We start from the raw sequence: 27,596 nt of genomic DNA on the forward strand, positions 1-27,596 counted from the left end.
GAATAGTGACCAAGGCTATTAAGTGAATGAATATAGACTTTCAGTCTGTTTCTCACACAATGCTAAAAATGGCTTGAGAAGATTTCCAGCACTTAGGTCACATGGAATGATGCTTTTATAGTGCTTTTTTGTCCTTTTTGCACCTAGTCCCTATTTACTTTGATTGTATGGAAGCAGCTCAGACATTCTGCAAATAATTATTGCGTTCCACAGAAGAAAGTATGTTATACAGGTTTGGAAATTAAACGTTTATTTTTGGGAGACCTATCCCTTTAAGGAGCATTTAAGGTTTTTAGGAGAATGTAATGGGAAGGACATTGAACGTTTTGCCTTCTATTTGGCAGCCCCAGCTGGGTTAAATGCCTCTTCCACATCCTCAGAAAATTAATGGCAGAAAATCTCAACCTGAAGGCTTTGATCCGCCATAGGGCGCCTGGGCCCTGATTAATATGCAACATTATTAACTGTCTGTGAGAGCCAGTGAGCACACACACACACACACACACACACACACACACACATGCTCATGAAAGCATGCAGGCGTACATGCATGAGCACTGTGTGAATACCAATACAAAGCAATTTGTAAACAATATTCTTCACCTTAAATGTATTAGTTAAATTACATTAGATCGCTCCTATTTTAAATAATCTTCAACACTAGGTGATATTTTCCTGCATATAAACACACAGTCAAAAAGATATTAATTGAACCTTCAGTGCAGTTTATGCTGAAGTGCTGAGCGCCATTTGCCAAACAGAGATATTATTTGACTTTCATTATCCATTGTGTGTCGGTGTATATGAAACGAACAGAAGATGGAAGATGGAAAATTGGAGTGAAACCGAATGTAAAATTGGAATAAGAGGAAATAGAGGGAGTGACAAGGACAGAGAAAGGCAAAGAAAGAAAGACGCCATCATCTCCCACCCCTCCTCCCCTCCGTCTCTCCAGCTCATACGCTGCATGTGTGCAGGGGTCATGATAGCGGCACAAAATAATGACTGTGTGTTTAGTGCATAGGTATGGGAGTGAGGGATGAAAAAAATTATATATATACATATAACTATAATAAAATCATTTCTATAATAGTGGCATATTTATTACACTGTAAAAAATGGATTTTCAAAGTTGTAAATAAATCAAAGATTACTGGACTACATTTTACAAGAAAATACAATTTAAGTTTTTCACCTTCAAACGTTTAATTAAATGTGTTACTTGTCGTTTCTTTGTGTATATGTATATATATATATAAAAATGAATACTGCGCAACTCCTCAAATGCAAATCATTTTAATTGGATACCTTCATCTGTAATTAAAATGATCTGCATTTAGGCACGAGCAGCGCAGTCTTTTTGTTTTTTTATCATAATATATTCAACATAAACATTGTCTGCAACTGCATCTCTAATATGTTTGTAATAAATCTGTATTAAAATATATAAATTCCGTGTGGTAGAGAAAATGACAGTTGCTGTTTTTTTTCCAGATAACCACCATGATTAGAAGAGATAAACGAGCCAATCCTGCATAAATTATCTGGCAATATTATGTGGGTGAGCAGCGTTTCAGCTTCAGTTATCTAGGTCATCCCACGACGGCTTTGTGAGTTCTTCGTACAGCACGGCTATGTTTAGGTAAACCACACACATGCAGAATCTTGCATAACCATGAAATAAATCAGCAGAGATCAAAAACGAGCTGCTTATTTGTGACATATTGACAACGTAATTGCGTCAAATTAACACATAGCACAAACAAAAACAGATTTAGAGATTTGGACGCGGTGGCAGGGAGGTCGGCCCGTGGGGTTCAGGCCCACAGCGCCACTTCTGATGATATTGCTTGGTTCTGTGCCTGCTGAGTTTGACCTCTGTCTGCTGTCACAATGTCATACGCTATCTGCCCTATACTGCCTGCTATTGCTCTCCTTCTCACCATCTCTCTTTTTCTCCCTCTGTCCCTCCCTTGGCAGCAGATGCACCACATGCATGCCAAGACTAGGGGCAGGCGCCATGATGGACAGATGGAAAGGGTACGTTCAACAAGTGTAAAGTGCAGAGGAAGTTAGCTGGAGCAGCGCCGCACGGAAAGAGAGAGAGATGGAGAGAGAGAGAGCTGGAGGTGGAGTGTGTACCTGTACCTGCAGATGGCTGGCAGGCCCATAGGGCCCTACTGTCATTATGCTCTCTCGGCAGGGAAGAAAAACAGTTTTATCCAGAGCCCTGAAACTCAGGCAGCTGCTCTGCGTGCCATGGGAATCTAGCCAACCTCGCCACAGACCCAAAGCTATCCTGTGCCGAGGAGGACAGTAATGCAAAATTGAAAATGAACTTGATCAAGACACAATTCTTTTTAGAAACTTGTAAAATTACCAAAATTAGCAACTCAGTAAAAAATTATAAAGAAAGAAATTAAATTTAAAAAAGAATAATAAATGAAACTAAAATGAAATAACAAAAATACAAAGTATATCTCATTTTACTGGAAAAAATATCTAAAACAAATTCCTTAAAACATGCTAAATTTCCTTGAGAAACTAAATTGTGATGATATAATGTTATGTATTTATAATGACATAAATAATATGTATATATCACATGTAAATATATGTATTTGTGCATTTGACAGATGTATTTATCCATCTACTGCTTGAGTTACAGATTTTTTTGCTTGTTTTAAATTTCACTAAAAAATATAGTAATGGCTTAAACTAATACAATACATTTAATTCAAGATTTACATGCATATACAATAAGTTACAGCAATTTTGTTTGGAAAACAAGGCTGAAAAATACAATTATTTAATTAAGATTTTTTTTAAAGTGTCTTTATCTTACTTTCCAGTAAAAACATTACATGTAAGAAAAAAAAAGATTTGTTAAGTAAGAATAGATCTTGAATAAACAAGAATTGTCTTGTTCCATTGGCAGATTTTTCACTTGTTTTAAGCACAAGCCTCACTAACTTAATTACTAATACTTATAGTATTTTTTTTGCAGTGTAGCAGCATCTAAGTTGCTGTCGAACCTATATCATGGCAGTTATTTCTGTGGTTAGCTAAGGGCACCAATCATGAACCCAAACAAAATGTCAATACAAACATTGTAAAAAAATAAGATCATCACCTCCTGTGAATCACTTTTATTGTTGTGCATACAGCGAATTGCTGCAGACAAAGAAATGCCAATATTTCTCTGTATACCTGTAAACCAAAACAGATGATGACTTATGCTACTGCACACCTCTATTTCTGATAATAATGAACACAAGTAAATCAGAATCAGAGTTATTATGAGTGGAATGCTATTTGAGGCAGGTGGCAAACTAGGTTGATTTATATACTCTGTGTCTTTGATTATACACACGCAGCTGAGAGGCAGCAGCATTTTACACACCGCTTTTGAATGACTCTGAAACAATTAGAGAGGAAGCAAACTGGCTAACAGACTCCTAAAACTGACCGCTTCGACTTAAATCAAATCTCAAAGCATACAAAAGTCCATTACAGGAAATTAGAAAGAGCGAACATCTAGGAGAGGGCATCATTCACTTTTATCGAGTCGGAGCGCTTGCCTTTGGTGCATTGTGTACCTGTCAATGAACTGCAATTCAGAGAATGCTGCTGTCCTGACAAATTGCTGTGTGTTAACGCACTCTCTCCCTCACTCCGCCAGAGCCCAGGGGCATGCTGGGATGCATGGACAGACTCGATCTTGCCCTTGGGAACAATGCAAAGAAAATGTCACAGGCCTGGTTGGTGTTTAATGCAATGGAGAGCCTGTATAGATGTAATCGAATATAATTCGGATCTATGTTAGAGCAGCAGGGGGCTTTGTTAGCTATGTGCTTTAATGGGCTGATTAAATGTAGAATTTCCATGAATTTTTTTACATTAGAAAGAGAAAAGAGAAAAGAGCAGCAGTTTCAATTCCACCCTCTCCAAAAAATCTATTTTCCGCATGCCGACAAAGTAAAGGCAATCAGACATTATCTTGCGCACAAATGGTTCACAGGCTAAATAAACACCGATAGAGGAAGCTTTAGCATGCTGTCAGCACTTTATTTCTGGTAGAAGAAGAAAAAATGAGGGAAAAATGAGAGAAAAGAACAAAGCACGTGCGCTAAACAATCAGCCATGTGTGAAGTACGCAAGCACACCTCTCTAATTCACCATTCAGTCTGGCAGCACGGGCAGCGCCAGTGATTTCTCTGAGCCGGGCTTCCTTGTTATCTGCAGTTTGAATGCAAACAAAGCCGGCAAGCACCACCACCCCTCCTCTATCCCCCCAGGCTTTCCTCGGCAGATAAATGGGGACGGCCACATCCTTAGGCCTAGATCACGTCCACAGACCTCACCCTGACAAATCCTTCACGGGGAGCCGGACCCGAAACCTCCATATGCACCCCGAAAGATAATTTGTGCGGCGAGCGAATCAATAATGCAACAGTAAATTCATTTAAACACACATTACTGATCCCGTTTAATTAATGGTGCCTCAACTGCAATTTGTCAGTGTCACACACAGTCATCCCTTTGATATTTATACCGATATTCATTTTTTTTCTCCTCTGCAGGATGACCCTGACTAATGCTAATCCTTAGCATGAGCTCCCACATCCCAGAATTAGATAGCGCAGCCTGAAAAAGACAGCATGTTTCTGTGTAGCCTAAACAGCGGAAAATAATTTAGAAAGTAAATCACATTAAGAATCATAAAGGAAGAGAAACATGAAAAAAAATAGTAAATGGTGAATATCTAATTAAGGCTAACATATATGAGCCACCCGATCAAATGCTTCAGAAATCATAAAAACGGTCTGCGCCATATGCTTTAAAACATCAAAACGCTAAAAAGAGCTCTTTATGTATCTATATTCTTAAAGAGATAGTTCACCCAAAAATGTCATCATTTATTCATCTTCATAGTAAGCCCATTTCTGCCACATAAGAAAAGAAAAATCATGCTTTGGTAATCATAATTATGAGATCAAAAGTACCTCAAATTTGAATTGTGTACATTTCAACTTTATCTTATAATTACGGCTTAGTATGTCATCATTTCGACTTTTATCTCATATTATGGCTTAGCATGTCATAACTTTTTATGCCAATTTTGCCATGTCATAATTATAAAATCATAATCTTTACTTTTTGTCATAATGACTCCTTATCTCTTAATTATGAACTCAAACGCACAGACGAATATAGTTTAGAAGAATTGTACAGAAGAACATAGTTATAAAATAGCATGTTCTTCAAAATATTGCGTTCCACAATAAAAAGTGGGTTATACAGATTTGGGAAGACGGTGAGTAAATGATGACAGAATTTTAAATTTTGGGTGAACTATCCCTTTAAATACTCAAAATAAGTCCAAATAATGAGAAAACCTGAAACCACAGGCTTTGATAAAAGCATATTGCTAAGAGCAGAGAAAACTGAGCCAAAAACCTATTAAAAAAATGTTGCTTTAATCCAAAAGTCCATTTTGGCAAAACGATTGCCTCTTTGTTCTTCTCAGAATGGAGAATGTGCCAACAATGATCACAAAAGCAGAACTATTTGTTAAACTGTGCTCAAAAAGTAATGTCAATCATTGTTGGTAATACTGGGCATATGAAATGTTGTGTCAGAGTTATTTTTAGGGAAAGCAGAAATGTGACACTAAGAAAAACACCCGAAGCTATTCTCACACGTGCTGTTCCATCAATTCCGTGGCAACAAAGCTTGCAAGAGGGTTCGAACAGCCTTAAGTATGCTATCATGGCATCTCTTGTGTGGGGCTTTTTATTTGCCATCGTCAGGTTAATGAGCCCACCAGCCCACTTGATGTCGAGAGGCCTGCCACAAAGACGCGTCTCATTAGAGGCTGTCTGGCACTGTGCGCAGAGACAAAAAGCACATTCACCCACTCTGAATACCGTCATGCTCCCCATTGCTGCCAGCCTGTAGCGTTGCACCCATGGCATCCATCCCGCACGCACACGTCCTGGCTCTCAGCCAGTACCACCTCAGCCCTCTTCTGCATGAAAGAGTGCCTGGCGGGGCTTGGCCGAGCAGTGGATGCACGGGAACATTGCGGGCACACGGCAGAACTGGCACCGTGCCAGCGGCTGCAGACCAGCCCAGTTCGCTGCAGTGACAGCTTAAGCTGCACGTGCATTAACTCCCCCTTCAGTGCCAGAGAGAGAGGGTTCGCTATTGTGTTCTCGGCAGAACTTGGTGCGTGTGTGTGTGTGTGAGAGAGGGAAGGAATCAAGTGACTATAATCAGTCAGTTACTCAGGTCTGAGAGCCATTATCTCCTGAGAGGGGATCAATAGTGAAAGATAGGAAAGTTGGCCTATCCACTGTACGGCTGAGGCGTTATCAGCCTGCAAGCAGGTGCGCCCCTTCACCAAAGCCTCCATCGTGGCATGCTGGGAAAATAGTGGATATTCTGAAGCTGGTCTGACGGGTCCTGTGGTTAAGTCTTTAAATGGAAAAATATGTTTCTTTACTGGAAAAAACAAACAAAAAATGCAGAAAATTATTTTAAAATGTAAAATAATTTGTCACAATAAATGTACATATCTTTAAAAAAATTGGGGTCAGTACATTTTTTGTAAAGAAATTAATACTTTTATTCAGCAAGGACGTATTAAACTGATCGAAAGTGACAGTAAAGACATTTAGAATGCTACAAAAGATTTCTATTTCAAATAAATACTCTTTTTTAAACATATATATATATATTTGTATATTTGTGCAGTCAAATTGATGAATCGATTAATATATGTGTGTGTATATAGTATTATATTTATACATTATATGTTTATGTATTATATATGTTTATGTTTATGTGTCACTCACACACACACACACACACACACACACACACACACACACACACACAGTATATATACAGTATACATATATATATATATATATATACATAGTATATATATATGCACACACATATATATTATGTAAACACAAACTGTTATGTTAGATGCAATCAATCATGATTAATCGATTTGACAGCACTAATCTACTGCACATACATACATAAATATTGTATACACACACACATACATACATACATACATACATACATATTGTATACACACACACATACATACAGTATATATTGTATACACACACATAAATATATATACAGTACACACACACACACATATGTATATGTATGTATGTATCATATTTTAAATAACAGTACATTTTTGTACGCATGGTAGTTCAGTGATGTTATTTTCTATGCATAATACATGCAATAATTTGAAACTAACTTGAAAAGTGGGTCAAATAAAAATAAGATTTCCACTCTTTTATGATTGTGGACTAATGATTATTATAGAAGAGTATGTGCAAAGCAAGAGAAAAATACGGACCATCGATTCGTCAAATCCACCAAGCCACCTCATCAAAACACAGAACAGCTTCAGAGACAAAACCTACTAAAGCCATCCTTAAGAACTGCACACAAGAGAATATACTTCACGCATCTCGTGGTATCTTTCACAATATGGGCCTGAAAGGGCTTCTACATTAGCCCATCTCGCTCTCCTTCACAATTTCTAGAAGAATGTGGGCCGAAACAGCTGAGCTGACTGCAGTGATGTCACTTGCACTGATGGAATGCTTTGTTCCTCAGCGTGTGCGCATGCCACCTGGGTCTGAGCAAGAGCCTGCGAGATGCACGCTGAGTGTGCTGCAAGATGGCTGACGCTTCATTCAATTACACCAGCCACCAAAGGCTTATGCAATGAATCCGAACGCTGTAAAAAACACAGGCACGTCTTATCGCATATCTGACATCTAGTGTTAGTCACAGTGGATGTTCAATTATTTTAAGTCTGATTTCAAATTTAGCTTTAAAATGTTTATGTATTTGAAATTACAATCCAAATTCAAAGCGCTTCTTTTCCGACCCTCAGCGAGTTGGTTTGTGCATCTTTGACCGTCACTGTTGGTAAATGCAGTAGGAGCAGCAGTAAAGGTAGCTGAAGCATTAATGGGGAATTATACTCATATATTTTTAGTAAGCCTTTGGGCACTTCCAGTGTCCCTAAAAGAACGTGGTTGCTAGGCAACCATTATTGTTGCCATGGAGATTCACGTGTTGGCAGCTGCTGCAATCAGCATTAACTCAAGGCACATATTCTCATTCCAGCAGTCAGGCGATAGCAGGCAACTAGGACAGCAAGTCACTAGGATAGTAATCGCATAAAAACATATGTTCACCCATCATTTGCTGCATTAATAGCATCATAAATGGCCAAAATGATCACCGAAGTTTGGTGCAAATAATGCCTGCTAGAATCAAATATTCACTTTAATGTCTGATGGCCCCATATTAAAGTAGTTTATGGTTTACACCCGTTTATGGCTATAAAGACAACCTATGCTTCATGAAAATAGTGAAATGTTGCATATGATGAGAAAAAAAATGCTTTTTTTCTTCAGATAAAGACAAAACGTGCTAAACCGTGCGTCATGTTATTTAATCTAAATCAACCAGTTCTATTGAAGTCGAAAATAAGACTAACTCAACCAAAGTACATTATTTACACCAACAAAACTGATTTTATTTATACTTAAGAAAGCATCTGCTTGTAGTAATGTCTCTTTGCTTTTAAGAATTAAAAACAATGCATCAATCAGATTTCAGTTAACAACAGACCTGGTTCTCAATTAAATTTCTTGCTTTTGCAGAATGTATGCAAATTTCTTTACAACCACATACAGCATAAATCTGCCATCAATTCATTTAAATTTAGCTTAAGCCTTTAGATCCTTTAGCAGACCCACCAAAGCACATGAAGATTCAGTAGCGCGTGTGGGTGGATGTGCAATGCGAAGCTTGAGCAGCAATTGAAATTTCCAGCCCCTTTGGTTCTATCTGTCTATTTGTTTATGCTGACAAATTGACTATTTCCAGTGGAACTGCGTAAGCCGGTTGTACAGCATTTCAAAATCTGTGGGGGTTAAGTGATATTTTCGAAAGATTAAAATGTTTGTTGCAAAGCTATATGCAAACCTATTGGAACAATTGTGGCATTTGATGAAATGCAGAACACACACGCACACACGCACATACATACACACACACGCGCGTATATGTGTTTACGGGGACGTGTTTATATAGTACAAACTGTATATTCTATTCCCCTACACTAACCCTACCCCTAAACCTACCCATCACAGAAAACTTTTGCCATTTTTTTTATTAAAAACAAAAACACAAAAAAAACAGTGTTTAGTATGTTTTTAAAGCCATTACAGTAGGCTAAGTATCCCTGTAAAGAATGTTTATGTTGTAATACTCTTGCCATTACACATTTGTTTTATTATAAACCATATACAAGAACCTACACACACAGAGAGAAAGCATAATAACTGTTATTTGTGGTGCTGATATATCTGTCACTTTGCAGGTGACATCACAGAGATGCATTGTCATAAAATGACAGATAATGAGATATTCCCATGCTGCCTTGTATCTTTGATTAAAGGTTTTTTCGCTAGATATCTGGATATTTCTTTATTTATCTGGATGTAGTTCAGTGCTGAGGGAGGTTAGATGAGATTGCAGATGTGCTTAAAATGTTCCTTGCATGGATGAAACCTTAAAGGGGTAGTTCACCCAAAATAAAAAATTCTGTCATAATTTACTCACCCTCATGCTGTTCAAAACCTGTAGGACTTTTTCTTCTGTGGAACGCAAAAGATGATGCTTGAAGATCTTTTGAAGATATTCCAGACGACATTAGACACACAGACTTTCACTGTATGGACAAAAAGCACAGAGACAATGATGATAACAATTTACATTTTTGGGCAAACTATCACTTTAAGAAGGTCTATAACAAATAGTTAGGCCTATTCTATATTGTTATGTAAATATTACAGCATCATACAGTTTGATAATGTTTTAGCAGACTATGCGCAGAATAGTACACAAACATATTACTCTTAGTACTGTAGTGTTTAGTGTGTATACTCTATGGAAATTTTCTGTTTTATCAATAACTGTTTTTAATTCCAAGATGATTATTGAATGACTATCTCCATCAAAGAGGCCTAAAGAACATTATAATGCAATATATATTATAATGCCAACTGTTTCACCTACTAACAATAAATGTAGGCAGTATTCCCTTTATAATGCACACATTGTGGAAAAAAAAGTGCTGCCTACATTTTTAAGTACAATCAACTTAAATGATGAATAAGTAATTTCAACTTAAATTACATTAAACTGGCTTTAAATGAGTTGAATCTTGCATAACTTATAAAAAAAAAAAAACATTGAAAATTGCTTAAATTATTTTGATGAAAGTTTCTCCTACTCACTTAAGCCCTTGAATATAACAATGGCTCATTTTTGCAAGGTGAGTTAAGCGTGGACAGGTGACCAACGGGGGCGTTCACACAAGTCGGAGCACTACTGTTCAATTTCTTCTCGTCTCCTTTAATTGTCAGTCAAAAAAAAAAAAAAAACTGAAGCTGGCAGGGAAATAAAAGTAGTGAGGCTCCTGAGAACAGACTGTAATGGCCTTCATTATCTGTTCTTTCTGACATTTAACAGCTCAGTGTGAGAGTGGCTAGTAGATCAGATGCCTCAACATGCATGTTTGACCCTAAGAGATGTAGGACATGAGAGGCCCAAACACAGTCATGAGCTCTCTCGACCCGCCAGGAAAACAACAAAGGTGCTAGATGCTCAAACCTGACAATGGTTCATGCATATGAATGGTACACACACATATGCTTAGCATGTGAGTGAGTGCTAATGAAGATCATTTTATATAAAATACAGAGCTTAATCAATGAACGCAGATTCAACCATGATATTTGTGCTAAGTGCACAGTACAAAATACTTAAAGGGCAAAACAACTCTTAAAATGAACTTCATAGGCCTGTAGTGCATCCTGATTGGTTCATACATCCTGACCTGGCTCAACTCCTCTCCTGGCTCTCCAGATAGACTAAAAGGGTCCAAGTGCATAGAAATCCTCTAAAGAAACACTCATCCGGAGTTTTAACAGCTTATTAACAACTAAATTAGGTCACAGTGGGTGAGAAGGAAAAACCTTAGTTACATTCTTGAGGACCGTATCCGTTATTCAGAAAAAAGAAAAAAGGAAGACCCTCCCTCCCAATCCAGCTGAGAGCATAATGTGGAGGGTGAGGAGCACAAATCTAAACAGGGACTTCATAAACATCATTCGATCACTGATCCGCTGCAGTTTGCTCAGCACAGATACAGTATACAAACGCTGAGGTCTGATACTAAAATCCATAGTGGACATTAGCAGGGTTGAACAGGTCTGATACATAAACATTGCTGCTACCTGCATTCCTCTAATACAAATCAAAATGATTCAGTTTCGCTTATGATGATTTAGATGCAGTATATTGCATATGACAAACAATTAAACCAAATGTTGCATTAAATTGATCATTCCACAGCAGTAACTAATACAGATCATGAAGTGATTAGCTTTCTACACATTAATTTAGATAAAAGTAGGCTAGATATTTGATTGACTTTAATAGTATGTAAACAGCACTATATCTGTTATTTGAAACTGCAAAATGCAATTGTAAGAGAAGGTCAGATCTCCTCAAAAGTATGCATTTACAAGCTCATAAAATCAATTACCTAGTATAGCAAGATAGTTTATCTGAAGAGACTTTAAAGCTAATACTCCGTGTGCCATGTAGAGTCAACGTAGCTACACGTTAAGAGATTTAAAGGGGGAAAACGCTTTAAATAGCCTATATTATTATTATAATTTTTAATCGCACAGAATATGACGATAGCTCGGTCGGTAGCTGAAGAGAGCTGAGCCATGATGCCCGTAATCTAACCACAATGCATTTGATTTGTGACGGAAGCACAGCAGTTTCCATTCGCAGTCTTGAAACTGATTGTTATGCAATTTGTTTCTCGCGTAAGAATTATGCATGTTAAATTTGCACAAATATAAAGAAATTTAAATCAGAGCATCAGCGTCTCGTCTCGTGGTTTCAAGTTGTGCGATTTGCATTTCGGAAAGCTTAGAAAAATAAACGCACCTAAATATTTTTAATGCACAAACCACGTTGCATAATCATTCGAACAATTATTTAGCCTAGATGTACTTGAGTATAAATAGTGTTCAGAGCACGGTTTGAATTGCTGTGACATGCATGCTTGTGTAAACTAATTTACAGACTCAATACAAGTCTATACATTTCACTTAGCTGCAACATAAGTTCACTTAAATGTTACTTTGATTATAGCGTATTTCGTTAAAATAGACTGATGTGGTTCTGACGTCCAGTTGACAATTTAATTAATTTATTAAATCCTATGTTTCCACTGATCTTAACAAAAAGGTTTCATGGTCGGTGCATTGTCAAAACAATACATCAATTTAAAATGACGCGACATCTAAAACACAAGTTAGATTAGCATGAGACGAAAACTAGCATAAACAAAACGTCATGAAGATTTTTAAGAATGATTTTGGGCCTGTAAAGAAAGTCATCATTTAACTCTTTAAGGCTTAATTCATATCGTCAAGCTAGTTTCCTATTGTATTTTTCTTTTGTATCCTTACACGACAGATAGCACTGACTTCTTTGAAAAAGAACCTGCAGCAAAACATCGTGTGTTCAAGGTTAAAACACAGAAATAATAGGCTCCTATATATGCAAGTTATTGCAAAATAGTCAGCTGCACATTGTATGTAAACATCTAAAAATTCGGCCTTACTTGAGAGCGAATATTTGAGGTCCTTTCATCCTGGAAAAGATAATCATTGACTTCTAATATCTGGCTACCCTTATTCATACACAACATCAGAAGTCCTTCTGGCCCATAGGAACTCGTAGGTACAACTTTACCCCACTTTTTCCTGAGAAACAGGGCCCTCTAGCCAGCCTTGATTAATAAATGTTTATCTGTTTTGAAGTGCAGAACAATAGGTGATGCCCTGTGACCCCGCGGAGCCTCGACCTCGCGCAGGGTCATTGTGGTGCAAGGGGAAAGAAGGCTTTTGGGGCCTGAGACCCAATCACTGACCCGGAGCTTCAGTCATTCATGCCGCCTCACTGCGGTTGCCTGCAGCTCCTATTGTTTCAGGACGAACAATGGCGTTTTCCCAGGGAAAATAATCTCTTTAAAAATTCCCTTTAAAGTTGCAGCAGTAGCAAGATTTGACTGACGATGCAAAGGCAAATGAATTGCTTATTAATTGAATATTAATCATTATGTTTTAGTTTGATTTGTTCCATTTGATCGAGTTATTAAATCTGCCTGCCAGCTAGTTCTCCATTGCAGACAGAAACGTTATGATCAAAAAATAGCAAGTGTGATCAAAAATGAATTTAGACACTCTAACCTCTGTAGCTCCTCCTAAAAATAAAGTAGGCTACATTAAACCGTAACCTATGCTATTGCATCAAGAGACAAACACTGTGCGGAAGTAAGTTATTCTCATTTTGTCTGTTTTATATTTCTGCGTTGTTCCTGTTTGAATCCTTATACGTGTCGATGCTAAAAGTAAAAGAAATACAACCACTGACATGGTGGACAACGGCAGGATACTTCGATTAATTATTAATGCAACATCACGTCTCACTTGCTTTTCTTGAAGAACAAAAAGCATTTTTTTTTTTTTTTTTTTTATTTTTTTTTTATCAAAAGGGATCTTTAGAGAAAACTAGAGAAATTAAACCAAATCGATTTAAGATGTTTTTCTTTAATATGCAAATACATTTAATATGCACCAAAATTTGGTGTTTTTAATTTTTACAAAAAATTGCTACGATTTCCATGATAAGTTCTGATTTGGTTTTCTGTGTGCAATAATGATAACTGCACGTGCAGAAATTATATAATTATAATTTGGGTATATAGGCTAGGTTACTGCAGGGGATAGGCTATAGTGCACTACAGCCTGGATATCCCGATTGGCTGTGAATGTAACCTTCTTAGTAGCCTATATTTATAAAAAATAAAAATAATAATGAAGCAAATGAGCCTGCTGTTCCGAGTTAAGTTATCTGACTTACGGTTGCGCAACTGATTCCAGTGCGCGTGGAATAAAACGTCATTTCTCTATCCAAATGATTCATTTGAAGCAACAAAATGTACTCTAACAAATACAATGCGACTGAGCATTGATTCTTCCATAGGCTATAACGTGGACAACTGGGGCGTCGTAATGGACTGAACGTGACAAATTGCGTTCAAAACATTAACGCAGCAATTCGACAATGTGCACAAGAAAATCTAAAATGAGATTATGGCTCAGGCAACACATCTGATTGAGTTTTATATAATGCACTGATGAATGTAATATCAGTAGATATGTAGGCTATATACATTAGACACAACGGGTTGGCACTTCAGCGGTACAAAAGCTTGATGTTTTTGTTGATAGGTCTATTGCAATTTTAAATTTGCAACTGTGTGTGTGTGTGTATGTGTGTGTGTGTGCGTGCGAGGGGCAGAGCGAAAGAGAGAGAGATTTAACTCATTATAATGCATAGCGACCTGCCCTCTTTTGAAAAAAAGAGAAAAACGCAGCCATGCTTTGCAGGGGCTCCAGCCCCTGACTCACTACAAGATAGGGCAAGTCGCTTAGCGGAGGCATCCAACTACACATCGACAGAAACCTCGGGAATACAATTAAGTTTCTTTATATTGCATTATATTGCGAAAACAGCCTCGTGAAAATGAATGGATATGAATGCAAGGAAAACCAACGACCTCCTGCTGAGGCTGTGGAGCGAGCGAGCGAGCGCGTAAGTGTGGAATAGCTATAGGATACATATGTGGGATTACGAATACAAAATAAAGCAACACATGCATAAAGAGAAGACTAAACGTGTCTGATATTAGACCAAATGTTGCTAATTGTTTGCATTTGCTCGCGATCGGCATCATCAGAATAACGGGGAAGCTTTTTCCCACGTTGCACTTGCTATTGTTTTTACAGCGCAATGGATAAAACGCATGCAAAATACAACCACGCGAATGATTCTAACAGTTTATTAATCGTTTATAGCAAACGATAACTGTTTTTTTCACGCAAAATGCACGAGGACTCGTTACGTGTTGGTTTCGCTTTGTTTGTACCCGCTTGATTCCCACAGACAATAGATTAATGGACGCTGGGTCAACTAGGTCATATTTTACTGCTCATTATGAGAGTACAAACACTGATAAATCAGAAGCGCGTGGGCTTAAGACCAGGATCGAGAAACATGCACGAATTATAATGCAATGCACAAACATTTTTGATAAAAAATGGCGTTTCCCTTTGTTTCTCGATTCCATTCATTCGACCATCATATGCAAAAAAGCATCTTAAAGCTGTTAGCTACTAATGACTGAAAGAAAACGCGTGACATAGAATATAAAAACACGAAATAGAACATAAAAACTAAGCAGTAGTCCCATGGACTAAAGATGTTAGGACGGCTGTTGATGTCTCTTGGTATGGATGGCAATGGCGTTCTTTAATTGTCAATGTTTTTGATTATTGAATCTGTATTCTTTTGGTATCATAATTTCCTATTCTCATAAACATACACCACTGACATACAGTATCCTTGCAAATTAAAAACAGCACACAGTAGGTTTTTGAGAGGTCTATTGACACTGATGTAAACAGAATGCGGATTACTGCGCATACAAACTCGACTTTGAGATTATTCTCAGGCTGTTTGCTGCACCATGGCTGAGGAATATGATCAGAGAAAATGATCTGCAAGTTCGTTAATGACAGGTTCTTTTTTAATGTATGCATATAGAAAGATTGGACACGGTGCAGCAAACTGTACCTGTATCTGAGCGAGTAAGACAAGCCTTTGCATTTCAAGCAAAACTATCCGGACAAAACTCTAAAGTAATCTTATCTCAGTGTACATACACGAATACAGCGTTCAGAAATCCGTATAAGGAATTCTGCACAGAAAATGCTGATGATGGCAAACTTAAAAATTTCAATAGCTAATTGTTTTCCCTCTTAGTTCTATAGGCCTATACGCTGATCGATTGACAATGATGACAGGCGTCTTGTAAGCAGAGGAAGGCTAAAGGAGGAGTAATTATTAAAGGGAAACAAAAAGCGCGGTTATGTCAGAGCAAACGTGCGCTCCTTTTACTCTCAAGGACATAAGGAGACGGTCAGGACGTTGGTCGCAAACATCTGTTTGCCCAGTGACGTCACCACCCCCAAGCAATCCTCTTCTGCTAAAAGCAGATGCCTTATTTGTTTGGCTGGAGAGCCATTAATCCTTAAGTCAGTCGGTATGGGGAAAAGACTGGACAGAGAAAGACCGGTACCGTTTAACAGCACGGACATTGGGAATATTCAGCCCATCTTCAGTCCCAGAAGGAGCTGTGGGAAGTACGTTGCTTTTGTCGCTTGTTCCTTGCGAATGGAATACAGTTATGCGTCTTTTTCGAGCGCATTTTGGATGCATCTTTTCTCGAACATGCGTATTAGCTTAACGCGACGTTTTCCTGGAATATATCTGAATTCTTTTTGACGTATTCGAGGGTTGAGTATTTTGTTTCACATTTAACTGGAAGCCTATCATGTGTCTAATATGTATTTTTTGTGTTTTCTTCTTGTAGGTGTTTGAGTACGTACGGACGTGGTCGAAGCCCCTGAAGCTTTTTTCCCCCTTTTTCTGAGGTCCTTTCAAGCAGATCAAATGGTCAACCCCCCCATGTTCTCTCTTTGTCCCAGACTGGCTGTCATTTTGATACCAGCTACAAAAAATAACGAAGGCCTTATCCCTTTGCTGTCATCATTTCATGGCCATATTTCATCATATGGTGGTTAAGTAATCCTTTTGAGCATTCGCTTCGCTTTTATCAGATCTGTGCTGTTTAAACAGTTAACGGAATGGTTTCAGTAGCACAGAACATCACTGAGATGGGGGTTTGAAAACCATTAATTTAATAGTGAATCCGCCGTAGTAGGCTACTCAAGTCATACGCGCCGGGACACTAAACCCAGAGGCAGAGGAATGACTGGATAAACGAAGGATTTCATGGTAATCCAGCTGCTTTGCGATGGTTACAGTGATGGAGAGGGTTTGTAGCATATTTTAGACAGGCTTTGCGTGATTTGAGACTCTGGCTCTCCGTGTTCACAGCGGACCTTGATTTAATGTCTTACAATTAAGGCACGCGGTGAATGCCAAGAGCGGAGCCTTCCGCCAGCAGCAGGCCAAAAATACTGCAAATTCTACCTGAACTTTTCATTTGATTAAATTGCATTTTACCAATAAAAGCTGGTTTTGATAGTTCTGGTCTGTGTGTTGTGGATATTGTGCTAAATAATTGCTAGAGTATGTGTGTACTGCAATCTGTAAAAGTATAAAAAGGGAAACTGCGATACGCTGCGGCTTGAAGGTGAGGCGCTGTCCATTACGCGTGGTGCTGAATTTCGCTGTGACGAAAAACCGCATCACAGCTAAGCGATAAAAGGAAACAACTAACAACTAACCATATGCACACGTGCAACCGAGTGTGTTTAAGTGTCAAAAGACAGCTGGTATTTTTAAAATCATAAAACAGCATTAATTATATAGTTAATTTGCAAAAGATATCACGATATTGTTGTTTTATGAATCTGAAATTATATAAACCAAACATGTATTAACCCAACTGGTCACGTTGTTTTGTATTTTACACCACAAATACTCTTGAGAGCCTGAGATGAATATTTTACCGACCTTCACTTGAGAATCTTAAGAGAGTGTCATTAAAAGCAATATGCCCACAAATGTATCTTTGTTGAAAGAATAGGTGGAAACGGCCTGCTTAGAGTTGATTTTCACCTACAGTAATCTTCAATTCAATTGAATGATCCCTAAGGAGATGTCGACCCCTAACGGCTAAAACCGTAGTGTCTTGTCAAGGCGAGAGAAGAGAAATAGCTACTTAAAGAGACAGTTCATCCAAAAAGGACAATTCTGTCATAATTTACTCATCTTCATGTCGTTCCAAACCTGCATGACATTCTTTCTTTTGCAGAACACAAAAGACATTTTGATGAATTCTAGTAACAAAACAGTTTAGGCAACTATTGACTTAATATGGGAAAAAACATAGTAAATAATGACAGAATTTTTATTTTTGGGTGAACTATCCCTTTAAGACAAGCATACAAATCTACTCAAATGATGCTGCGTTAAGACTAAATATGAGGATCTGAAATAAACCATGAAGTGGTGGTGTGATTATTGTTATTATTTCACTCTAATGCTAAAACTCTGTAAGCCAATTACTTTATACATTAATAAATGTAAAAATATATTGTCGCTGTCGTGCAGAAACCGTCCTTTATCCTTTTTTTTTCTTTATAAATCATTACTATTTGTTACCCTTTACATCTGTCTGTGGGTTTTTGCAAATATCTAACCAATGAAAGTATTAAAAAGAGCTTGTGACTAAACCTCATGACTCATTGGATCATCAAACTGTCGGTGAAACATCATAACTCCACCCAAGAAGTGCCTCACGCAGCTTGGACCGTCTCTGCTTGTTTGCAATGCAAAGGTAAATAAAAAAACTGGTTGTTTGAACAAGTACAACGTTTTCTTTACTCAAGAAACACCATATACATAAAGGCTATAATGCTTAATGTATTTGAGGAGCGAAGAAGAGTGTCTAGTCTAGCATTTGCAGTCGAGCCTGTCCTGTCTTAAATAGCCTGTGCGCAGCACTTTGTCTTTAATAACAAAAACAAATAAATAAAAGAGAGAGAATAAATAACCTGCCCAGGGTTCAAGGACAATTAAATAAGTCGTACTAAAGGTGCAAGGCATCATGCAGCTGCCCCAGCAGTTACATAACACACGGCGACAGAACATTTCAAGATGTTGGCGGAATTAAATATATTTATATCCACATCGAATTCCATGGCCCTTTGCTACAAAAACGTAGGCGTAATAAAACGCAGTTTTCCTAAGAACGTGGCTTACCTGGTAAATGTACGCTACATAACTTGCATTAAATAAGCGTAGACGCTCAATGCAGAACAGTAATGCATCACATAAACTGCCATCATTATTCAGATCACGCGCGAGCCTTGACATATCAGCACGCGCGGCCACAATTGCGCGAGGCGAGCTACTCTCGCATCAGAAGTATGCAGTAATTGGTATGAAGTGACCACTTTGAAATGATAAAATTGCTACTCACTAAAAAAATAACATGTCTCGGTTCATTGTGTTGCTATGCAACCAGTGTTTGTTAAAAGAACGAAAAGAGCAGAACATAATATGGCGCGAGAGGAGAGTTGAAATGGCATGTATAGAGCAACTCTGCCACCTGCAGGAACAGCAGGATTTAACGGCGCATTTAAATCATTACTTGCATGTAAACACATTAATTCGTGGAGTCGAGCATCTAAGGCGTTGCTAAGTGATGCATAATAGGCTAATACTTATTAAACGACAGACATGCCGAGGGTGAGTGAGAGAAAACAAACAGAGGAACAGAGAAAGAGACTGAATTAAATAGCGGTATGCTATCTGAATATTGCCCCTATATTATTTATGGTAAGTGATGATTTAAAAGAGTAGTAGGCCTACTCTACATCGTTGTCGCATGAGATCACGTTGCGTTCGTGTATCATTTTGGAAATAATTATAATAGGTCCATATGTTCCAAACGTTGGCCCAAAAAAACCAATTTTGTAAAGAAAAAAATTGGTTTACGTTCGGCGGTCCTAAATACAGAGTTTAGAAGGAGATGAAAAATACTTCCGGTTCATCCATCACACTGGAAACTGTATTGCTCATCAATACTGCAGCAACAGTACCACATGTGGACAGCGCCTGAATTTCTCTGTGCAGATCTCTTACTGCATCACTGGTAACAGATAAAAGTGATAACGAACAACTAACCATATGCAAATGTGCACACCCGAGTGTTTTAGTGGCAAAATAGCTACAGCTTTAAAATCATAAAACATAGAGCCTATACAAGAATAGAGATCCCGATATTGATGTTTTGTACATGAAATGTGAAGTTATAAACCAAACACGAAGGCTACTCACCCAACTGATCACGATATTACTATTTTACTTTTTTTATTTTTTTGTATTAGTCCTTTTAAATGTTTCAGTAAATCTGTCCGAATTTTTAATAATGTGCGCAGTCTGAGACCATGTGGCACAGGACAGTATTGCAAAAAACATTTACCACAGCCCGAGCTACTGTACATGTGCGGTTTATGGTTTACGCTTTATAGTGCGGTTGTAACCTTTTTACTGCATTGTAATAATGCAGTTGAATAGGAAATATGAATTGGAATTTTATCTGTTTTGTTAAGTAAAAAAAAATAAAAAAAGTATAATCTAGACACATAACTTAACCTAAATGTAATTTATGTACAAAAATGTGTACACATTTTTTAAAAGAGTTTATAGGAACAGCTGAACATCACTACTGAGATGATCACTTCTGAGACCTACAAAAGATGCCTATTGCTGACAAATAAGTGAGACCACCTAAAAAATACAAATGAGCGCAAAATTCATTATGGCCACGCGAGGGAGACTCTCGCTCACAAATGTGTCCTCTTTCTTTTTAGAAGCATTGTCCCAAAAGTTCGCACACTACCATTGTCTGCCACTGTGATGCAAAATAGCCTGTACAAAAGGGCCAAGTGAAGATAAACTTTATTAAGTAGGCCTGCCTACCCTGTACGAGTAGCCTATACTCCCAAATGCAAAATTACGATTATCCAAATAGTTGCTGCTCTGTGTTTATTTAATGCAGCAGATATGAATTTCTAAGAGTACTTCTTTTGAGGAATTTTTTTCTTCCATATAATCCAAGGGGTTTATTTAATATAGTGAATTCTCAAGATGAGGATAGGTCATCTCGATACTCTGAAAAATGACTCAAGACTGAATAGCTACACTGTTGGATCATGTGGTTTGCTAAAGGAAGGAGCAGTGTTGGGTATGACATGAGCTGAAAGGAACAGGTGAGCTTTAAAACATCAAAAGTCTAATTTTTTGATTGTTGGCAAGTAAATGTAACAAAGTAACAAATACTAACACAAATTTTACAACAACACATGAGAAATAAATGTTTCTTTCAAATTTTCTTTTCAATTTACAGTTTGCAGGAAAATTATGTGAAGACATTAAAAAAAAAACACATCAACATCTACCTGCAGGTCAGTGCTTCTCTCAAATTGTTACGTTTAGATAAAAATAGTGAAGTGATGCGAGTTTTACTGTAAAAATTTTTATGATCAATAAGTTATGACAACATATGTTTTTACATTGCTTTAACTCATCAAAATAAATTATGCAATTTACAACTTTTTGTATGTTATACAAGATTCAAATAATTTTTCAAAGTCAGTTTAATGTAATTTAAGTTGAAATTACTTAACATCCAAGTTGATTGTACTTAAAAATGCAAGGCAGCTACTTTTTTTTCCCAGTGAGACTTGATCTAAATATGTGCCCCCTTTTTATTATTTGCATTAGAAATTAGGCCCACACACTCACTGTCCCTCCCCCAGCCTATGAAAAAGACTGCAGCATCCAGGAAACAAAACAAAAAAAAACATTAACATTAGATCATAAAGCAAAGCTCAAGCGGCTTGAATACAGTTGTTCATTGGGTGTACAGATGGGCATAGGAATGGAGGAGCTGTGGTGCTTTTGTAAAGCTGTGAGAAACCCGTTTGGATTGTTTGTTACCGTTTTAATCCCATTAATTAAAACGTTAACCTGATTGGGTAGCGCGCGCTCAATCCCGATAGGCGAATCTTCTTCACATTAATAGCCCGACTTGAGATAATGATGTAAAAGACTCCCCCTTCTGCTGCTGATGCTGATCGCTGCCGAGATCTACAAAGTGTGTCTCAACACGATAAACGCAGTGTAGAGCACTTTAGGAGGAGCTACTGCCTCTACACCTCACTTGACAAGTGGAGCAGCCATCAACATCAACTCCACTTCATAGAGTAGAAACTTAAGGAGAGGACAGTGGCTGAGTGAAGCCCCACCATCGCGTCCGACTTTCTGGAGACTATGGACAGGAGATTAAACTTGGGTGGAGACATTTTTCACAAAACTCTCAGCGCAGTGTCGAGCAAAAAGATGGACTCGTTTCGACCGGCTGCGGGTATTGATCTTGGTTCCCGCGACAGCCAGTCGCCCATCAGCTGTTTCGACCAGACCGACCCAGACCCGGTGCAGCCCGGGGGGCGAGCGGGCACGCTGGGTCTGCCGACCGGATCTTTGTGTGTGAAGTACGGCGAGAGCGCAAACAGAACTTCGACTGCGGAGAGCAGCGGCGGCGAACAGAGCCAGGACGATGACAGTGACGACCGATGCGAGATGATGCTCATGGCGGACGGGAGAACGATGGTGCCCGGCGCAAAGTCAGAGGGAGGTAAGAAAAACAAAGAGCAGAAAACTCTGAGACTAAACATCAACGCCCGGGAGAGACGGAGAATGCACGATCTGAACGATGCGCTCGATGAGCTGCGCGCGGTCATCCCTTACGCGCACAGTCCGTCTGTACGGAAACTCTCCAAAATTGCCACCTTGCTCTTAGCCAAAAATTACATCCTCATGCAGGCACAGGCGCTGGAGGAGATGAGACGGCTGGTTGCGTATCTCAACCAAGGCCAGGCTATCTCTGCAGCCTCGATTCCCGCGACCACAGCTCTCGCAGCACCGGGTTTGAGCGCATACGAGCAGCCGACTGGTTACCCGTTCCCCGCAGGAGTTGGAGCATCCTCCTGTCCGGACAAATGTGCCCTTTTCAACAACGTCACCTCCAGCCTCTGTAAGCAATGCACTGACAAGCCTTAAACTCTGCAGCGGTACTGACTCTGGTAGAAGCACATGCGCAACGTTTGACTCTGAAAAAAAAAAGAGAGACTGATGTTTTCCAGCAGTTTTACAATGAGCTCAATATAGAAGAATGCTAAAAACTTTTCTTACAACTTCATTCCAAGAAAAACTGATTGTGTACATACGGTATAGCCTATACTTTAAGTGCTGGTGAGAGTGGGATAAAATCCAAACTAAAAGTCTATGTCTGTTGATGAAGAATGAACAGTTAATTAACGTGGACCCTTCAGAATGACGTGTATCACTGACCTGACAACATGCAACCATGTTTTACCTTGTTTATGATGCCAAACGTTTCAAGGTTTTTAAACTCTAACTTGCAATAATACGTATTCTTGCTACTTTGAATTTATGTTATGTAAATGTTTGCTTTCAAGTGCATCCGTGTTTTAAAAAGCAGCAGCTGGAAGGAGCAGCGTTTTTGGACTTTATTCCAAAGTAGCCTACGTGTTATTTCGAAAGCATAGCTGAGATTGTTCATTTTCAAAATTGTAATATAATATATTGTTAGTTTGGTGGAATCTTAAAAAGTTGTTTTGCTTTTTTAATTTCTCTAAATGGATGAAATCAAGTGGGTCTGCATGCCTGGTCTGATTAAGCATTGTCATAATTGCTGTAAATCTCGCCGATTTGGCTTTTTACAAACACACATGCAGTTTGACTAGGGACGTGGCGGTTTCAACTTGTTGTCAGGTCGAGGCTGGAAGCAATGTAGATATATTAGTTTCAATATGACCACAGAGGGCCATTTGTATGTGTTGATGTATTGGAAAGCTTTATTAAAATATTTTGATCCAACATATTATGCCTGGTTTATGTTGTGATGCCTCTGGTAGTAAAGTGATTCATGGCTCCTGTTGGTTCGAGAGATTACGATCAATAAGTCGCCAAAAAAAAAAAAAAATTTACGGAAGAGAGTTATTTGTGAAATGTTAAACTTCGGCATCTGACAGCAATAGTGTTATGATTCATTTAACGATTAAGAAGCAAGATGTTTAATATTTCTCTCACTAAATTAGCAGTGGTTTGTTGAACATGAGTGTTTTTAATTTTCTGCTCGTTTACATAAACGGGCGAAGCCCTGGGAAAAAAGACCAGACGTTATGGACAGCAATGCCCTTCGGCCAAAGGAGGATGTCTGTTAGTATTACAAGATAAAGCTTAGTCACCCCGATCATGATTATTAAAAAAAAATCCGTGACGTTGTCTAATAATGTTAATTTGAAAACAACAGTGTATCAAAACTGTCGACTGCAATACCTATATTCCTTTTAATTAAGCACATCGTTAAGGCAATTAAACTCCTGGATGTGATTAAGGAACATAATTACGACACTGTTCACTGCCGTAATTGGGTGTCTTTAATCACAGGAAACAGTCATGAACATCAGTGTCAATGTCATTATTTTGCATTGTTCTAGTTCTGGTGTCCAGCACATCGAAAGAATTAGACCCGTTCACACGATGCTGACAGCAATACCGTTTTCACTTAAAAACTTCACTTCTACAACAAACAATCACGTTAATCATTTAGCTTAAGATTTTTTCTAAATTTAAATAAAGTTGAAGTTTAAAGAATGCTGAAGTAAGGCATAGATAAATTAAATTATGCATTTTAAAAACAGTATATAACTACATAGGCTGTGTATAAAATCACTAAATCACTCAAATTAATTATTTAGAATTAATTAGGCCTACTGAAATAATTTTTTTAATCAGAACAGCAAAGGATAAAAAGCTTATTAAGACTATAATTAATTAAAATATTATGAATCAATCACTAACACGATAATAATATTAATAATAATAAACGGGAAAGTGAGGCGAAAACGCTAAAGATCTAACATTGTTAATATTAAAGACAGTGAATTATATATTTTCCCTTAAAAATAAATGGGTTGATGCAGCGCCTGCACGTAAAATAAAAACAATTCGTTTATTTAACGACCTCACGTGTATGTAGAGCGATGTAGCCTATAAGATAAACGTGTACTTTTAAACATTACAGAGAACCTCGATTTCTCTATCGAAAGGAAGTTTTAATTTGTCTTGTCGCTGGACATTTTTTGAGATCTTTGTGGGGGAAGATGAAACATCTAATCTTCAACCCAATCATCAAAAAAGTGAGACTTTTGGGGTGTCAAGGACAGAACTGTTTCTTGCGAACACTTTTAACAATTACAAAATGTTTTCACGCACCCCATATAACTCGTTTAGTTCAGCACCAGGGACAGCACCACAACCTTCTCTAGTGAACTACGTCACCGGAAATACCTTTTCAGTTAATGGGGATAATAAAAAGTACTATAATAAAAGGAAAGGATTGTTAGGGCCATTTAAAAGTTTTTTTTTTTTTTTTTTTAAACAGATTTTCTCTCAGTTTTATATGGGACGACCTGGTAACCCTGCCCAGTCACCGTTTAATGAGACAAAATCATCCATAATTTAAAAAGCCAAGACCTTACTAATTTTACACATTAGCCAATTACAATAATCACATACAATTGGATTCGAGGTAGGGGGAAACGGTGCGATTTTCTAAACCAATGCAATTTTTAATGGATCACAAAACATCCAAAAAACATGGATTCAATGACTAGCTTGCATAATAAAATTCAGAGTCAGATGGGGAAAAAAGGCATGGCTAACCCTTATAGCATGCAATTACTGAAAATTAAAAAAACTATAAAACAATCAAAAAAAAGTTACCCAATCCAAAAACAAAAGCATATTACTCAACCACAAAACAGAAGGGGGGATATAAAACATCTTAACTCTCTCCAATGTTTCAACTCTGTACATTAGCCATTTGGAAAGCACTAGTATTATGGTATTGCTCTGTCCCCTCTAATTCTCTGCACAGCACAGATGTGGAGACACATGCAGGAGTCGTTAATCAGGGCCAGCAGTAATCAGCCATCACAAAGCCTTGCCTGGATAAATACTGTCAGCAATTACTGTGTGGAGTCAACTACTTTCAGGACCCCATTTACATGATTTCCATCATTCTCTCCCATGTTCACCAACTTTTTATTCGCCAGTTCCACATACCTTAACAGGCAGCATCAGCGCGAGACAATAGCGAGAGTGCATTAATTATAGATTGCACTGGGATGCATTATTTAATACAGCGATTAGCTTACGACAAAGGGTTTAATTCAAAAGAACTAGGATGGGATCCATCAAAAGAAGTCTGAACTCTCTTAAGAGGCAGTGCTATCACACAGATCCTTGAGTTTAACTGTAGGATTGAGCTTGTACTGCTCAAACTCACATAAACTCAAAACCAATGAGGCAACTAAGAGATAACCACCTTACTAGTGACACAGAATCAAAGCAGTGTTTGTATTCATGAACCTAATAACGCTTAACCTGTCTTTACAATGTCTGCATTGGAGCTTCAGAGGTCATGAATAAAAGTGAAAGATAAGAAAGGCGGCTTTTCATAAACCATAAAATATCCAATTTACCATATCAAGAGCTACCAGGGCACCTATTTGTTATATAGATGTGATGTTTGCTGGGGGTGATAAACAAGGATATACAAAGTATACATAAGAGTACCCTGTCAGACCCTCTTCATATCAGCATCAGGCTCACAGCCTAGGAATTGAATCATCTCTCTGTTCTTGTACCAACTAAAAGAAGAAATATGCTGTACATGCGACAGTAGCCCAATGTCACGCGCTGTAATTTACACTTGGCTGTGGGAGAGCTGTGCAAATTATGTTGTTAAATTAAAGGAACAGAGAGCGAAATTCCTAGTGTTAAGGTTAATTGCTCTTCACATGAAATATGTAATGCTAGAAGTCATTTTGTCAATGTTAAGGTGGACTGGCATGATTCATTTGCAGGTTAAAAAGATTGAAAAGTTAAACACTACTTGCTCTCTCTAAACATTTATACACAGTAGGCAGACATTTGGTAACTTGACTTGAGAAAATAACTGGAGAAATGGTGAGCCTAAAATTACACACACACACACACACACACACACACACACACACACACACACACACACACACACACACACACACACACACACACACACACACACACACACACACACACACACACACACACACACACACACACACACACACACACACACACACACACACACACACCAGAAGTTTGGAATAATTAAGGTTTGTTTTTGAAAGAAGTCTCTTGCTCACCAACGCTTCATTTATTTATAAAAAAATACAGTAAAAACAGTAATATTGTCAAATCTTACTACAATTTAATTAATTGATTGCAGTCATTACTCAAGTCTTCAGTGTCACTTGATCCTTCAGAAATTACTTTAATATACTGATTTGGTGAACAATTTTGATCAATTATTATTGGTGCTCAGTTAATAATAATGTTTCTTATTATTACACATTTTTAAAACAGTTGTGCTGCTTAATAGTTTATTTGAATATTGTTAATAACAAGAAATGAGGATCATGAAAGAAAGGATCATGTGACCCTGAAGATTGTAGTAATGGCTGCTAAAAAAAATCAGCTTTGCCATCACAGGAATAAATGTCACTTTCATATATTTATATTGAAATAGAACAGTTCTTTTAAATTGCATTATGTATAGACAGAATTTATATTGAATTTAGGTCCTGTTTGACAAGTATGCATCTTATAATGCATTCATGTATCTGGTCTAGACTTCAATCTCTTCA

At 37.9% G+C, this 27,596-nt stretch overlaps 1 protein-coding gene across 1 annotated transcript; it reads left to right on the top strand.

Annotated features, from left to right (window-relative positions):
- The first annotated feature begins 21,422 nt into the window (after positions 1-21,422).
- bhlhe22 (basic helix-loop-helix family, member e22) lies at positions 21,423-23,710 on the top strand. Its single transcript, XM_082183600.1, has one exon. It carries the CDS (start codon positions 22,087-22,089, stop codon positions 22,873-22,875), a length of 789 nt encoding a protein of 262 aa, XP_082039726.1. The 5' UTR covers positions 21,423-22,086; the 3' UTR covers positions 22,876-23,710.
- Positions 23,711-27,596: the final 3,886 nt, after the last annotated feature.

Source organism: Leuciscus leuciscus (genome assembly GCF_965113295.1).
Source record: "Leuciscus leuciscus genome assembly, chromosome: 11".
In the NCBI taxonomy this organism is placed as follows: Eukaryota; Metazoa; Chordata; class Actinopteri; order Cypriniformes; family Leuciscidae; genus Leuciscus; species Leuciscus leuciscus.

Coding starts and splice junctions, on each gene's coding strand:
- bhlhe22 (XM_082183600.1), top strand. CDS start 22,087: ATGGACAGGAGATTAAACTTGGGTGGAGACATTTTTCACAAAACTCTC.